Source organism: Microcaecilia unicolor, chromosome 1 (genome assembly GCF_901765095.1).
Source record: "Microcaecilia unicolor chromosome 1, aMicUni1.1, whole genome shotgun sequence".
In the NCBI taxonomy this organism is placed as follows: Eukaryota; Metazoa; Chordata; class Amphibia; order Gymnophiona; family Siphonopidae; genus Microcaecilia; species Microcaecilia unicolor.
The window spans coordinates 97127603-97145135 of record NC_044031.1 but is presented as its reverse complement, the minus strand read 5'-3'; the positions used below and the strand labels follow the sequence as shown (position 1 = coordinate 97145135).

Here is a 17533-nt window from a genome sequence, read left to right as displayed (position 1 = left end):
GACTTAGTCTCTCCACCCCCCTCCCGCCGCCAACCCTCCCCCGCTGCCGTTCTTACTTTTGCTGGCGGGGGACCCCAACCCCCGCCAGCCGAGGTCTGCTTCCACCTGCCGCTGCCTTCAAACCTTCTTCTTCAGCCGGCGCCGCGGGGGACCCCAAACCCCCGCCAGCCGCCCCGCGCTGTTTAAAATTCATCTTCGGCCTCCGTGGCCGTGCTGCTGGGATAGGCGGCGCTGTTGAAATCCACTTCGGAGTCTGACGTCGCAGCACGTACAACGTACAACGACGTCAGACTCCGAAGTGGATTTCAACAGCGCCGCCTATCCCAGCAGCACGGCCACGGAGGCCGAAGATGAATTTTAAACAGCGCGGGGCGGCTGGCGGGGGTTTGGGGTCCCCCGCCGGCTGAAGAAGAAGTTTTGAAGGCAGCGGCAGGTGGAAGCAGACCTCGGCTGGCGGGGGTTGGGGTCCCCCGCCAGCAAAAGTAAGAACGGGCACGGGGGAGGGTTGATGGCGGTAGGGGGGGCCAGGGCAAAATCTGCGGGGGCCCAGGCCCCTGAGGCCCCACGCAGATACGCCCCTGCTATCGGCACTCCCCTGATCTCTGGATGGGTTTGTATCGCTCTAACCAAGGGGTCTAAGGACAACACAAATAATAGAGGAGAAAGCGGACACCCCTGCCTGGTGCCTCGAAAGATGTTAAATGAGCGGGAACAAACCCCATTTACCCAGGCATGTGCCTTAGGCTCCAGATACAACACCTGAATCGCATCTAGAAAGAACCCCTGGATACCATATTGCTTCAAAGTCTCAAACAGATATTGTCAGTTCACCCTGTCAAAAGCTTTCTCTGCGTCAAAACTGATTAACAGAGAAGCCAGACGCCTATGTTGTACTGTCTCTAAAGAGGCCAAAATAGCACGGAGATTCCGAACCGCTGTCCTCCCCTTTACAAAACCCACTTGAGCGTCTTCTACCAGCTCTGGAAGTACCCGAGCCAGCCGATTTGCCAAAATCTTAGCATACAATTTAGTGCCCACATTAAGGAGGGAAATTGGTCTATACGATCCAGGATCTTCCATGTCCTTACCTGCCTTCGGGATAACCACAATCTCAGCCACCTTCATCGTTTCCGGCACAGTCCGCTCCTCGACCATGAAATTAAACAAAGCCAAAAGCGGTCTCTTAAGATTTTCATAGAACTGCTTGTAAAACTCCATACGGTAACCATCCATGCCCAGCGTTTTATGAGAAGCACTTTGCTGCAACGCTAACATAAGATCTCCCTCCACAATTGGGCTATTTAACCTCTGCAACTGCCGAGGGGACAATTTAGGGAGCGCTACTGACTCTAAAAACATTTCAGCATTCAGCCCCTCATCTGCAGACCGGGCATATAAGGTCTCATAGAACTGGCCAAAACGGTCTGCTATGCTCTGATCTGTTCTCAACAACTGCCCATTTAAAGCTTTCAGTTGTAGAACCCTGGAGGCCCCCCTTTTACTCCGCACCATATTCGCTAACAATTTCCCTGCCTTGTTACTATACTGGAATAGTTTATATTTATAATAAAACTGGGACTTAACTGCTCTCTGATGCAACAGTTCATTAAGCTCTTTCTGTACACCCAAAAGCAATGACTTATTCTCTTCAGTAGCTTTCCGACCATATATCTTCCTATATTTGCGAACCTGCAATCCATCTGCGAGAACAGCGGGCGAGAGACAAACAAATCTATGCGAGATTGGGACGTATGGGCTCTAGAGAGGTGAGTAAAGTCCTTATCTGATGGGTGTAAAACACGCCACACATCCACAAGATCCAATGCCTCACAAAGCAGGGATAAGGCCTGAGCACCCCCTCCCGAACTCCCAGCACCAGAGCCTGATCTATCCAGCCGGGGATCAACCACAAGGTTAAAATCCCCTCCCATGATAATATTCCCTCCTTTGAACTTGGTTAAATTAGATATCAACCCCTGAAAGAACTTCTTATCAAACACATTTGGGGCATACACATTACATAATACCAATTGCTGGCCCTCAATTTCCATCTGTGCTACAATATAACGGCCCTCCACATTCCTGAATGTGGAGGTGATCTTTATTTGTAAACCTTTCCTAAAGAGAATTAGTATTCCTGCTTCCGCCCCTCTGCTGGTGCCTCTAGCAACGAATCCACCCATCCCGTCTTGAATTTTAAATGTTCCCCTGATGACAGATGCGTCTCCTGCAATAGAGCTATATCCACTTGCTGTCTTTTCAGCGCCTGAAGCACCTTTGTCCTCTTGATGGGGGATGAAACTCCCCCAATATTCCAAGAAACAATTTTAAGTGACCCCAGTGCATCAGAAATCTAATATCAACATGAAAAAGGTTATACATCTGCACGACATAAGAGAAATCCCCCCAGCCCATGGGGTTCTCTTCTTCAGTCCCCTCTGACTCTGTCCCTTAAAACAAAACTCTTTCAGATACCTCCCTCCCACTCCTATCCCCCCTTCCCTACCCTTGAACTTCCCCACAATGCCATTGTGGCCTAGGTTCACGTGAGCTACCCCCCCCCCCCCCGACACCTCCCTCTATCTTCTACCCAATATGATACTTTCTTAGAGCCCCCCCTCCCCATCATCGCAGTATGGACCTTTATATTAACCCGCTGCCCATGTTACCCCCCAATTATACTAGAAGAAACGGGAAGGAGAAAAGAAAAAGAAAAAAAAAACCTCCAGCCTTAGTTAACTTGACAGACCCCTGTATCCTTGACCTCGGGATCCCACCATCAGTTCGAATAGCACTAATTGTGACACAATGCTGCTATCCCTTCAAGTGTAGGTTCTATGCCCCAACCAAACAATTAACAGGAGAAACATTAACAATAAATACATGTGAGCCCTTTCTGCCACTCCATGGTCTGTGGCCTATTACCACTTTCCTGGTCACAAAGGTATCCAACTTTATCTCGACCGCACAGTATGTATGCTCCAGTGTGACTCTTAGGGATCAGCATCCATAATGTTCCATCAGTCTTCCTCATCTGTCTATTACTCGTGGGCCTACCACAACCAGGACTCGTTTTTCAAACTGCATAGCTTCCACAAGTCTTCAGTCCAAAAAAAAAAAAACCCACACTGCAGCTTCTCCAGCCAGTAATTATACAAATCCCTGTCAGAAAAACATCCGTGTTGTTCAGCTCCACTGCCGTCTCCAGGCACCACCATACTCAGCGCTCCTCCAACAACTCATTATACTCCAACTCATGTTGGTCTTTCAGCCTCCAGATCTCGCTTCACGAAGTTCAGAGCCTCTGTCGCCGAGGAAAACATGGTCTGCTTCCCATCATGCCAGATCTTTAAGCATGCCGGGTATAACAAACCAAACTGTATTTTCCTGGCAAATAACAGTTGACATACCTCCCGGAAAGCTCGCCGTTGCAACGACACCCCAGCCAAGAAATCTTGGAAGCAACGCACCATAGCGTTCTCATATTGTACAGTCCCAGCTTTTCTAAAGGCTCTGAAAATTTCTTGCTTATGAGCAAAATTGAGTACTTTAAAGATGACCACTCGGGGGCGCGGGTCTTTCGAATTTCCAGGCCCCAACCGGTGAGCTCGCTCCACTCTTTAGGGCCCAGCCAATGATTGTAACTGCAAAGTTTTAGGGAGCCAGCTTTCTAAAAAATCTCTCAGTTCAGAATCTTTAATCTTTTCAGTCAGGCCTACCAGTCTGATGTTACTCCTGCGGGCCTGGTTCTCCAGATCTTCTAATTTACTTTCCAGTTTGTCCACTTTGCTTTGCAAGTCCAGCTATGTGGCCTCATGCTGCTGGACTCGATCCTCCACATCTGAGAGCCTCTGTTTGTAGAGGGAGAACTCCGATTGGATATTCTCCAGTTTGGCTTCGATACCTCCCAGCTGCTCTGTGATCTTCTGTAGCTTGGTGTCCACCGAGGTGCCCAACATGGCTGAGACCTCCGCCGCCACCTCTGCTGCCCACGCGGAGCTGATCGATCTCGGGCCCTCTCCATCCGCCATCTTTGTTTCAGCCGCGCGACTCCTTGTTGCGTCTTTCTTCGCCGATTTAGCGGCCATCACCTGCTTCGTTTGTCTCACGCTGTCCTCCAGCGATGCTCCACACGATCCGCTCTCCCTGGGTATGTTTTCCGCGTTTTAAAGCGGCGATTGTAAAGTTTAGAGCTAGTACAAGTGCGAGGGAGGCGGGAGCTCAGCACGACGACACCCGTTCTCTAGCCTTGCATCACGTGACCATGCCTTTTTTTTATTTTAAGTGTCTGTTTATCACTATCCTACAGTTCCTTTTTTAAACCCTAATCTTTAAGCTGTGGAAGAAACTTCAAGTTTTAAAACAAAGGGGAAGAGGGTATGGAGACTAGCTAATAAAGTTTGCTTGCTTTTTTTTTTTTTAACTGTGTTTATCAATATCCTATAATTCCTCTTTTAAACCCTTTCTTGAAGTTACCAAGCTCAGGATAAAATAATGTCACTTACCCACAAAGATGACCTCTTGTCTCAGAACTTCTCAGAATGGGTACACTAACTTTCTTCTGAATATGGTGTTCTTTTAAATTTTTACTAGGTTGGGTTTATGTTTGAGGTGTGGCTTTTTATCTGTTTCGCATGTTTTCTGGTATTGGCAGTGGTTTCTACTGGGTTCAACAGTAGATCTGTGCAGTTAATAAGATTGGTAGGACGGGCTACTAGCCTATACTCTTGAATCGCAATGTTAGAGGTTGTTTCGGTTACAAGACCCATGCACAGCCATGGCCTGGTCCAGAGAGACAAGCAGAGTAAAGAGATGAACCAGTATAGAGTTATAGTGGAAATTGCCATTATGTGTGAGGGGTGATAGATTTTGCCTTGTTTTAGCTGAGTAGCCTTGGCATAGATGAGCAGACCAGATAGGCCGCATGGTCTTTATCTGTCTACATTTTTCTCTGTTTCTATGGTCACTTTCTTATAAAAACTCCTATCAGACTGGTTGGGGGCATACACACAGCACAATGACATTTGGCAAGTTTCCCATCTAGGGTCAGCTTCAAGTACCTTGACTTTATCTACTATTCCATTGAGGAACAGTATGGCCATCCCACTCTGTTTCGCTCTGCTACACTCCTCCAGAGGTGCAGCCTGCTCATGCAGGGTATGGGCATTCGAGGATGTGGCTGCCATCTTGGATGTGGTATCGCCATGATAGGACGGCCATCTTGGAGTTGGCATCTCGGCTTGTGGCAGCCATCTTGGAGTTGAGCAGCTTCAGGAAGGAAGCCCATATTTGGGCGTAGAGCATCTCCTCTGATGGGGGCGGCCATCTTGGAACAGTTGCACATGGTTGAGCCTAATCCCTGCACTATTTAAAGCCCTGTTTCCAGTCCTTCCATGCTTCGGCTTCTATTCGCGTAGAGGTTGTGATCTTCATCTGTTCCAGTGTTTTCCTGTGTTCCTGACCTTGGATTGCTTACTGACCACGCGTTGTGTTGCTGCCTGCCTTGACCTTGGACTGTTTACTGACTATTCTTTGCTCTGCCATTTACGAGCTCTGGACTGTGCTTGTTTGCCCACCTGTCTGGTCAGTGGTCGTGCAACCCCGCTGGTTCTGGAAGTCCTGCCGGCCACTTGAACCCAGGGGCTCAACTCCTGGGGGGGCAGTGGCTAAGTGCAGGTGAAGCTAGGGGTTGTCTGGCTGCCTGACCGAGTGCGGTGTCACTCCATCTTCGCCGTGCTCAGTCGGGGCACAAGGGCTCACACATCCCCAGTCATAACACACTCTTTTTCCCTTTTGCCGAATCTGCACACCCCCACCCACCACTGTTTTACTTTAGAACGCTCACCAGCATTAAGATGTTTTCTTGTATTACAGTGATATTAGCCCTATGGCATTGCAGCTGTTGCAGTATTTTTGAACATTTTATGAGAGAGTTTATACCTCCCACATTTGAAATTATAATCTTCACTTTAAATAATGTCTACTATTTGGTTGGGACAATGTAAAATCATAAGTTTACCCATGGGGGAACGCTGTCTCAGCCACTCTGTGTACCCTTCTGCTGCACCTGCACTTCTTGCTCATGAGGAGTCCCTCTACACCTGCCATCTTTTTGTTTGTTGACCCCTATACCAGCCGAGAAAAAAAATTTATAACACTTCCATTCAGAGGTTTGAAGCTGCTGCTCCACTTCTGTGAAGGAACCACTGCTGAAGTCATCTTGGTTGATCAGTTGTGCTATCCAGGCTAAGCCTTTTTTTTTATCCCTGGCTAGCAGTGTTATATTAATACCCCTGATGCAGCCTTAATTGGCGAAACGTGGCCACGGTCTGTAAGAATAAAGGAACTGTTTGGACCGCCAGTGTCTGCTTTCTGTTTTTCTTGTGTCGCTGCTAGACACTCAGTGCCTCTTTGCTATTCCAATTAGCTATTCTTATGTACATGCTTACATTTTATGGAGTTTGCAACGGAAGGGAAGCAACATGCATTAGGTGTAGTATGTGCTGCCTTCTTTCTTCTACTACATCTACTTGCCGATTATCAAGGAGCATCCCAAGTTATTCCTTTTTCTTCCTTTCCATCTCGCCTGGATATGCACTGCCTCTAGGAGCAGCTGATGAAGAGACATCAGCTTCTCTGAAATTGGATAAAGGACTCTTATTCCCATCTGAGTTTTAAGAACTCTGCTACCATGGCTCCTTAACTCCCCCTGAGTGGAACACTTTATGTCTTTTGTGGGGAGGGGGGTTCCTCTAGGCTTACTGGCACGTGCATATGAATGATGAATGTCAGTGCATATCTAGAGGAGAAATATGATGGTGTATTCTTGTGATATTGACTGTAGGAAAGCAATATGAATGGGGGAGAAGATGGGCCACAGGCATAGATGAAATAGCATACTGAGATGTTTGTGGAGCAAGTAAAGAGTCTATTAATGGCATTTTAATGTTGACATTGTAAGTAGTATATTATGCCATACTTTGTATTGTTACTTGAATATTTTTACTGTTGTAAATTGTCTGTTGCTCATGTTTGATTTATTCTTACCGTACACCGCCTTGAGTGAATTCCTTCAAAAAGGCGGTAAATAAATCCTAATAAATGTTAACAGGCAATTGCTGTTATGTGCTGCAGCCATTGTAGCACAATCTGTTTAAATGCAAAAATAGTTCCACTCAGGGATCTCTGAACTGCCCTACCCCCCAGATTCTTTTTTTTTTTAAGATACTATTCCACATTTTAGAAAGGATGTAGAAGTTGGAATTGAGAAGTCCAGGTCAGGGCGTCTCAAGTTTCACTTGTATTTCAGAACAGAATCTTCTAATATAGAATCTGTTCTTAAATACAGGATATCAATAGAAATCAAACAAAATAAAACATGGAAAAGAAAATAAGATGATACCTTTTTTATTGGACATAACTTAATACATTTCTTGATTAGCTTTCGAAGGTTGCCCTTCTTCGCCAGATCGGAAATAAGCAAATGTGGTAGCAGATAGTATATATAAGAGAAACATCAAAGCATTACTTTGACAGTCTGACAGAGTGGGAGGGTGGGGGTATGCATGGGGACATCAAAGCATTTCATTGATATTCTAACAGGATGGGTGTTGGTAGGTGAGAGGAGGGTAATAAACAGAGAAATACAGCTTTATGGTTTATAATGGGTTAGAAAACCCAGATCCTTATTAAGTCCTGTTTGTTGGGTGTCAAAATATTCAATCATTCTTATTTCAAAGGTCTTACGTTCCTGTATTGTTTTAAAATTACCTTTCAGTATTCTTACTGTGAAATCACTGGTGCAGTGATCTGGTCTTGTAAAGTGTTGGCCCACAGAGGTGGGGGCTTGACTGGCACCGGCTATTTTCATGTGATGTCTGTGCAGATTGAATCTTGTCTTAAGCATCTGGCCTGTTTCTCCAATATAGCATCCTTCGTTACATTTTTTACACTGAATGATATATACCACATTGGAAGATGAGCATGTAAAATAGTCCTTTATGTTGAATATTTTTCCCTTGTGAATGACTGTGGGGTCTTGTGAAATGTTTTGGCATAGTTTGCAGCTGGCTGTGTTACAGGGAAACGTGCCCTTTTCTTTTTCCGTCTGTGTTGGGAGTTTACTTCTGATCAGCTTGCGTTTTAAGTTTGGTGGCTGTCGGAAGGCCAGCACTGGTGGGGATGGGAATATCTCTTTCAGTAATTCATCTTCCTGGAGTAGCGGCTGTAGGTCTCTTATGATTCTCCTCAGTTTCTCCAGCTCTGGGTTGTATGTCACTACAAGACCAGATCACTGCACCAGTGATTTCACCGTAAGAATACTGAAAGGTAATTTTAAAACAATACAGGGACGTAAGACCTTTGAAATAAGAATGATTGAATATTTTGACACCCAACAAACAGGACTTAAGGATCTGGGTTTTCTAACCCATTATAAACCATAAAGCTGTATTTCTCTATTTCTCTGTTTATTACCCTCCTCTCACCTACCAACACCCATCCTGTTAGAATATCAATGAAATGCTTTGATGTCCCCATGCATACCCCCACCCTCCCACTCTGTCAGACTGTCAAAGTAATGCTTTGATGCTTCTCTTATATATACTATCTGCTACCACATTTGCTTATTTCCGATCTGACGAAGAAGGGCAACCTTCGAAAGCTAATCAAGAAATGTATTAAGTTATGTCCAATAAAAAAGGTATCATCTTATTTTCTTTTCCATGTTTTATTTTGTTTGATTTCTATTGATAACCTTTAAGAGTGGACTAACACGGCTACCACACCTCTCTACTTAAATACAGGAGAAATGGACATTTATGCACTGGGCAAGTGTGGCATAAACTTCCATTTTAGAAAAAAAAATGATATTTCAATGGGTAGAAAATCAGCACATATATAGTTACTAGTAAAAGAGGCCCGTTTCAGAGCAAATGAAACGGGCGCTAGCAAGGTTTCGTCGCCAACACCCCCCCCCTCCCTGGCCAACCCCTTCGTTGTTCTGCCGTTGCTCTGCCCCCAACGTCATGACGTTTGACGCGAGGGCGGGGCCCGGAGCGATTTCCCACCCTCCCCCCGCCTCCCTCCCTGCCAACCCCTTCGTTGTTCTGCCATTGCTCCGCCCTCGAGGGCAGGGCCCGGAGCGATTTTGGTGGCTTCATGAACCTTCGAACCTTTTTGAAGGAAGTCAGGGCTTGGCTTCACTGACGTCAGTGTCCTCAGAACGTTGAGGGCGAGTTTTATTATAGTACATTTTGCAGAATAGCAACATAATGTGCTCATGCATACACGCTTATCTTTGCCAATTTAGAAATATACACATGTACGTTCCTGATGCTATCACAGGGGCCGGTATCTCTTTGCCAGTTTAGATTTTTTTTTGGGGGGGGGGGGGGGGGGAGAAAAGACAAAAACTACTGGAGGATTAAGGGAGCAGTTTGCCAAAACCTAAACATGCTCTGTATTTCCCTTCTGAAATAGGGAATAAACATGTATTTTCTAGACATGCCCTAGCCCCACCCAAAACACATCCCCTTGCCATTTGCCCACATTTGTGATATTGACATGCATATCCTGACTTTATAAAATCGGAACCTAGACTTTTATGCAAGATAAACATTTATGTGCCAATTTATGCACATCTCAAATGCGAATAGCCCTTCTAAAATGACCACTATTGTGTCATAGGCCAGTTCCAATAGGGAACAAAGGGAACTAAACAGGAAAATAGAATCCACCCAGACTTGAGTTGAAGGAAATCAATTTGCAAAAGCCTTAGCGGATGAATAAAAGGAGTGTAATAGAAATCACCACTTTTGGAAGGAAGCAGAACCCAAAGATGAGGCATATATGCGGGCTCTGCTTCCTGTGCATATTTTGTTTGCATGAAAAGTAGCCAAATACACCTCTTCATGACAATAGATACATGGCTGGGAAAATCTGATATTTGACTAGTGTTCCCTAACGAGACGCCCTGATTTCAAACTAGTTATAACTTTTACTGGTGATTATATAAGCATTGTGTGTGGATACGGAATCACACCTTTTATGCTGCATTTTACGTTTTAATATTTATAGCACCATGAGAAATCCAATCTCTGGCTTTATAGTAGGGAAGAATGATAGATATCCTGTACTTAGCATGAATAAAGGTCAAAGGCATGAAGTATGCAGATCAGTTTGGGGTCCTTTTACTAAGGTGTGCTAATGGATTTAACACACGTTAAATGCTAAGAAGCCAGTAGGAATAAAATGGGTTCTTAAGAGTTTAGCGCATGCTAAATCTTGGTGCTACTTAGTAAAAGGAGCCCTATCTCAATCATTTTAAATGAGTTTTCAGGGAAATAGTATAAAATGTTATAACACAAATCAATTAAAGTTCTGTATCTGTCTGGAAAAAAATGGTCTAGAATTAGCAGTGTATGGTAGCCCAAGTTGTTAAGATAACAAATAATCTCAGGAACTTCTTCACTGTTTTTCTCAATTAAAAATCAAACAAACAAAACCATATGCTACCAAGTGAAACTTTCATGAAGTCTAAGCTGCAACATCAATCTCGTGTATACAACCTGAAAGTAAAAATTCACTGGGACAATTAGAATGTCAGCAAAGGTCTAACTGGAACTGTATAGCCACGCCAAATATGAAGCATTGAAAGTGCCTCCAACTTATGTTTTCCTCAAAAGTATATTTTACAACTTTGCTTTTTATTTCTAGTAAGCAGAAGGGTTACCTTCAAACGTTAATGAAAAACATGCAGTTAGTCCAATAAAAAAGGTATCATCTTATTTTCTTTTCTCTGTTTTATTTTATTGGTTACCTTTAAAAGTGGACTTACGCGGCTACCACAACACACTAGTAAGCACCAATGAATGCTTCTTTTGGGGAAAATGCAGTATTTATTTTATAAACAGTGCCCTAACAAGCCAGGGCATTTCTTTCTAGAAACAAATTAACACTAATCCTTTTACAATTCTGTCTTCAAGGTTCTATTCCTTCTATGGTATTGAGGAAGAGAGATAGAATAAGGGATAACAAGAGGCTTATAACATGCACATAGTTATACACACACATATCAGCTGTATACGATCAAGAGGAGGAAATAACATGAACTCCAAATTGACATACAGACAAAATATAAAGTTGCCAGCTTCTGGATGCAGGGTTGAGCACAGTAACATTGAATTTTCTAATTTTAGCCTTCTCTGCAATTGGGGGGGGGGGGGGGGTAGAGAGAGGAGGGAGGTTGCATTCATTACAGAGATGATATGCTCAAATTGTAATACAGAACAAAAAAAACAAACTATTAATATAAAGATGCCAGCTTGGTGTTGAGCACTGTAACATTGAATTTTCTAATTTCAGCCTTGTCTGCAATTGGGGGGGGGGGGGGGGGGGGGGAGGGGGAGGTTGCATTCATTACGGAGATGATATGCTCAAGCTCCAGGTGGGAAGGATGGCGACTGCACTACCAGAGCAACCCCTGCTGATACAAAGACAGCACTGAAGGGTTTGTTTTTGAGGAGACCTTTGGCCAACTTAGCTAGCCAACACCAAATCACCTGGGTGAGCCATCTAGAAGAAGAGGACACAAAGGTGTGAAGAGAGTTAAACAACCAAAAAAAACAAAGGAGTAGCAAGAACTATAAATTTAAGGTTGATATAGCCAGATTAAAAGAAAGCGCACATGCTGCGTTTCACTTTTGTTGTAGAAAGAATACAATATTTAAATATATTCGAACACAGTTTCTACATATTTTAATTTCATGCAAACGGTTTGTACTTTAGCAATGATCTGAGGAAAGGATGATCTCTGGACACAATCTAATAGGTGATATGCCTGATCTAATACACAACCACAAAGCTGCACGTCTATCGCGGCCATCGCTCAGTAAAGCTATGACGACACGTCTCTTCCAGAGTTCACACCGAATCCTCACTTAATACAGCCAGGGAGAAGGATTCACCCCAAGAAATATATATTGTAACTAAAAAAGAAGGAAATAAAAAGCAGCAGCTACTTATAGAAAGCTAACAGATTACATTTTGCCCCACCTCTTTTTTTCCTTTTCAGTGAAACTGGCATATTAAATTGTTTAGTAGCAGCATAGCGCCACCAACACAGATCAATGCAAAAGAAAAAAGATCTCCCATTGAGTGCAAAAAAAAAAAAAGAAAGAAAGGGGGGAAAACCCTAGAAAATTACCCACAGTGACAACATACTTCAATAATTCAGCTTTTTAGAGCAACACCATAAATAGAGATATAGAACCGTGATTATAATCAGCCTGGCACTTCACGAGGCTTTATAATTAAAGGCATACAATGAGCTGCTCTCCAGAAGAAATACAACAGCCTCCATTTAGCACCAGCCATAACTTAATATAAACCATGTTATGTCACTCTCCACCTTCTCATACTGAGGGCAGCTCTTCTACAGCTTGGATCACTGTACAAGCCTCCACAGACTGTATTATAAATTGGTATGCCACTCACTACAATAAACAAGCTAAAAAAAATCTCCTCCTAAAATACTGACTGCACGACTTTTTATACATAACAATAAAAATAGTACGAAATGCACAATCGCTCGTTACAAATATTTAGAATCTCTCACTCCACAGACCAAAAAAAAACCAAAGTCTACCTTGAAATATTACATTTCCTGGTAAAGTCGACAAAAATATATAATTAATATTTTCAACTTGCTAACAACCTTTACATACATACACACAATTAGTGCTATATTTACAGTCAGTCAGCACAAATGAAGCAGGGTCGAATAACGAGATTAAAGCTCAAGAAAATGCGAAGATTCCTGCTTTTTCTTTCTGGTAATTCATTATAAGTGCTATAATATATATATATATATATATATATATATATATATATACACAGTAAATACATGTACACTGATATACATACACTTACCTGTAGTGCAGACAGATAAGATGACAGCTCTTGGAAAATAATTATAACAAGGTAGGCTAGATACTTGTGCCCTTCCAAACAACAGTCTCGAAGCAGGAGACAGATCATCAAACATCTTAAAAATATTAGGTAAACGCATAGCAATACTTTGCTCCATGATCCCAGCGATGTACGTTGTTGATTACTTTCTTCGCTCTGGGAGTGTTTGCTAAAATATATTGAATCAGAGAAATATCCAAAGAAAATTAAAAGCGGACGCAGCCAGAAGACTCTGGGGTTAACAACTTTGCAATGGCAAGCAGGCGTGTTCTGATTGGATAGGAGCGCACAGTCCCTACAGCCTGCACTATCCCCCACTCTCCCCCTTCTGAGCATGTAAAAAAATGCAGTGTGCCATTTTACACCCACATTATACAAACACAACTGCAAACATTACAAAAACTACGATTTTATGTTAACTAATTGCGGTGAAAGCTTACACGGTTTAATGATCAGTTCAATAGCTACCTCAAACGTTGGAATATTTTTTTTTTTTTTTGCAAAGTCCACGGTTTGAAATTAACTAATATATTATTTTTACACTTCCACATTATAGTTTTATTAATTGACATATTACTTACTAAATTAATTGTAACTTTTTATTTTAAAGCAAATTTATGGGTACACCGATTTAGATCACAACACTTAAAAAGCCAGTCATGCCTGAAACAAAATCCATAACTCCATGATTTCTGAAGGCTTCAGTCTCATTATATACTTTTAATAATAAAACTAAATATCTACCTTATAGAAAAGCTAAACAGAACCCCCCTAATTAAAAAAGATACTTTAATTAAGTCAGAAATATTTTTTCTATACAGAGTATTTAAAAACCCCTCCTTACTCTGACTGACAGAATTTTACCATGCTTTCCCACAAACAAAATGGCTGAGAACGAACAGAGCTTTTCGACTCCGCCCCCGGTCCTCCCCCAACCTCCAGGAAACGAGGAACATCTAAAACAAAATCCGCAAAAAAGTGTAACGTGCAGCTTCAGCTCTGAGTAGGTATTGCTTTACGTCAGGCAAGAGGACGAAGGTTTTGAAAATGTTCTGGTTTTCTTAGGTATGCCAGTGTTTAGAGAAAGAACATTAACTATCAATCACTAGGAATTGACAGGATTGTATAAACGGAACTTCCTGCTTTTCATATGCATAAGGCTTTTTTTTTCCACTTAGCTTGGCAGATTTACAAATGAAATGGGCTGGGAAACCTGATGCTCTGTTCCTTTTCAGTTGTGAGCTGAGGCAGGTATTTGGAGGCTGAACCTGTGTAATTGTAAATAATAAATTCGAATCTTTCCATTATGTTACTGGGAGCTAATCTGAGAAGGGTGGTAAAACAAATACTGGAAATGGAAACTGGTGTGTTGCTCCTTTTCCTTCCCCCACCCCAACAAAATAAAGTAAGAAAATTAGAAGGTACAACTTTCAATCATTCCGATCTTCTGTGCAATATGTTTTGTTAAACACCGACGTTTCCTTAGCATCAAGGGAGGAGTATGTTGCGAATTGCTCCAACCTGTTTGAAAATCTCTTTCCTTCTTATCGAGAATGAGCTATAATTACTCAGCACTGACTGTCACATAAACCTTTATCTAGGGCATGTTTCTTTCAAAAAAAAAAAAAAACAATCAACCATTTTTTTTCCAGAGGCAGTAAGTACACACACATGCCTGATTTCAAAACAATAAAGTAACCAACTTCTGAACTACAGTGTAGGTAAAAATAGGGCTTGTTCTTTCAATGAACGGCGAAGGCTTTCACCTAGAATGCCAAAATTTGGGAACTGGGAGGAGGGAAAGAAGTAACATAGAACCAAACTCTTCAAAATTATTGGGGGTGCTAAACACAACATAAATTACTTCTACTTGGACACAGTGAAGGAGTGTGATCAATATTGGGGTACTAAGCACACACAGAGTTGACACCTATGGGGAACACCAAAAAAGCTGGAATCCTTTGCATGCCATTTGCCCATTTTGAAATTACTGAGTCATTATCATTGTTAAAACTTGCAGATCTTTACTTACTGACTCCAGCGGCGTAGCCAGGGGTGTGCCTGATGGGCCCAGGCCCACCCAGTAGCAGCATACCTATGATGTGGCTGGCAGGGATCCTCAAGCTCCACCAGCAAAAAAACTCCCAACTGTTCCTCCTGCTCCTGCATAACAGCCTTCCTTCTGATGTATTCCCGCCTATGTGGAAACAGGAAGTTGCATCAGAGGGAAGACTGTGGGGCCAACATGAGTATTGTGTATTAGTTGCTGCTCACTGCTGGTGAAAATCTGCTATTTAAAAGGTATGTGGGGTGGGGGGATGTTTGAGAGACCATATGGCATGCAGGCCAAATCACTTGTGGAACAGGGCAGAATTCTTCTGCCCACCCATCTTGGGCGTCTGTCTACGCCCCTGCTGACTACTAACTTCAGGCATTGCCTATGTACTAGCCTGGGAGATTTAAAAATGCTTGTGTTGGCATGCCTTGCAGGCTGAGTTCATCCCAGCCAAAGAGCATCTATCCTAGAGAGTTGCACGGGGACAGAAATCTTACCCATCCCCGCCTGTCCCTGCTGGAATCTTACCCATCCCCATTGGAATCTTACCCATCCCCGTCCATCCCCATAAAAATGTAACCCATCTCAACCCGTCCCCACAAGAATTTAACCCATCCCCACCCATCACTGTAAGAATTTAATGGTACATAAAATAAAATTCCAGTCAGCTCCCTCAGTCTCTCTCTGGATTTGAGCCACAGCACTGTAGGCAAGGAAGGAATGGAAGATAAAACTTGGAACACTCTGGTGTGCACATGTAAGATTTGTCTCTGATTTACTGGTGCTGTATGCTGAGAGGTCACCACATGAACGCCAGTAGGTCAGGTGACATCTGATGCTCATGCCTGTGTCAGAGCTGAGGTCTGCTCATCAGCCCGGGAGCAAAGAGGATTAATTGTAACATAGTAAGTGACAGCAAATAAAGAACTGAATGGTCCATCCAGTCTGCCCAATAGTCACACTCATTATCAATTCATGATTAAATCAACGAGTGTGATATTATATACTTAATTATGGTCTTTCTTTTGTGTTTCTGGAACATAGACCATAGAAGTCTATCTGGCCCTATTCTTATATTCCAACTGCTGGAGTTGTCGTTGAAGCCCACTCCAGTCTATGCATCTTCTCATTTGTGGGACACAGATCGTAAAAATCTGTCCAGAACTGTCCTTATGTTCCAGCCACTGAAGTTGCTGTCTAAGCCCTTTCCAGCCCATCGTAAACCAGACTTCCATATATTAGACACAGACCATACAAAGCTGCCCGGTATTGGCCCTAGTTAATCACAGCCAGAGTTGCCATCTAAGCATTACTTCACACATCCACACACATGCAGCCATTTAAGGTTAGTTTTTTTATAACTTTAATTTTCTAATTATAGATCCTCTGTGTTCATCCCACGCCTTTTTGAATTCCATCATCATTTGTGTCTCTACCACCTCCTTAATGGAAAATTTTCCACATTTGTGCTGTTAAAGCAAGGAGGAAGAGGAGGAGGAGACAGCAGTCAAAGAACTTGGTAGTTGGTAGATGAAAGGCTGGTACAGGTGTAGCTTTCATTTCCATGGGAACCCTGCAGAACTGCTTCCATCCCCGCGGGAACCCCACAGGAACTGCTTCCGTCCCCGCGGGAGCCCCACAGAACTGCTTCTGTCCCTGCAGGAATTCCGCGGAATTCCCGCAAACCCCGTTCCCATGCAGCTCTCTAATCAATCCCTAAGCAGCTGTTGCTAGGAAGGGGAAGGGAGAGGAAAGAATGGATACTTGAGTAGATGTGGAGGGATGGAGAAAGCAAGACATCATTCCTACCCAGCTCCTTCTATCTCCTTTTCTATCTCCATCTGTCATATCTTCGCCTCAATTGATTGTTACTTTTTCCTTTGAAAATGCTTTCATTATATCATACCTCAAGACATTATAATTGGATCCTACCAGCCTTGTTAATATGTCCCCATCTCCCTCATCCCTTTTTAAATAAAAACTGCTGGAATGCATCATTTTTATTTATTTATATATTCTTGTATCCCACTGTTATCCAAAAACTAATTTTGGTTCAAAGTGGCTTACAATTTACAGTTAGGTGAAATTCAGAGTGGCTTTCAAATTACAGTTAGTTGAAATTACAAAAGTTATGCAAAATTTCAATTGTGTTCTACAATTAAGCCGTAAAGAGGTCATCAGTAGCTTATGTGGTTAGCTATAGAATTTTTTTGAGGTAGATTTTCAGTTATTTTTTTAACTGAAGGTAGTTGGTAATGCTTCTTGTAGTTTTTGTTATTGAGTTCCCCCATTTGGAACCCAGGTAGCTAAATCCTGCTATGTAGATGGTTTTGTAAGTTATGTTTGTGTAGGGAAGGTGGAGAAGTAGATGATTTCTGGTTTCCAGACTTGCATTTCTAGGAGACAGTTCAATCATATCTTGCATGTATTCAGGTGCCATTCCGAATAGTATATTGAAAATTAGGGTACTAGCTTTGAAGATTAGTCTTGCCTTGATCTCTTTTGTAT

General features: G+C 42.8%; 1 protein-coding gene across 2 annotated transcripts in view; it reads right to left on the bottom strand.

The window, feature by feature from the left end:
* The window catches only part of EPC1 (enhancer of polycomb homolog 1), a 396583-nt gene extending 381499 nt beyond the window's left edge, over nt 1–15084 (bottom strand). Inside the window, exons 1-2 of one of the 2 annotated variants that reach the window (XM_030199118.1) lie at nt 15002–15084; nt 12931–13138 (exon numbers count right to left, since the gene is read on the bottom strand). In XM_030199118.1, the coding sequence (XP_030054978.1) occupies nt 12931–13038 (108 nt within the window). In that variant the 5' untranslated portion in view covers nt 13039–13138; nt 15002–15084. The remainder of the gene's footprint in view (nt 1–12930; nt 13139–15001) is intronic. The other variant, XM_030199129.1, reaches the window with a different exon arrangement.
* Between the last annotated feature and the right edge of the window lie 2449 nt (nt 15085–17533).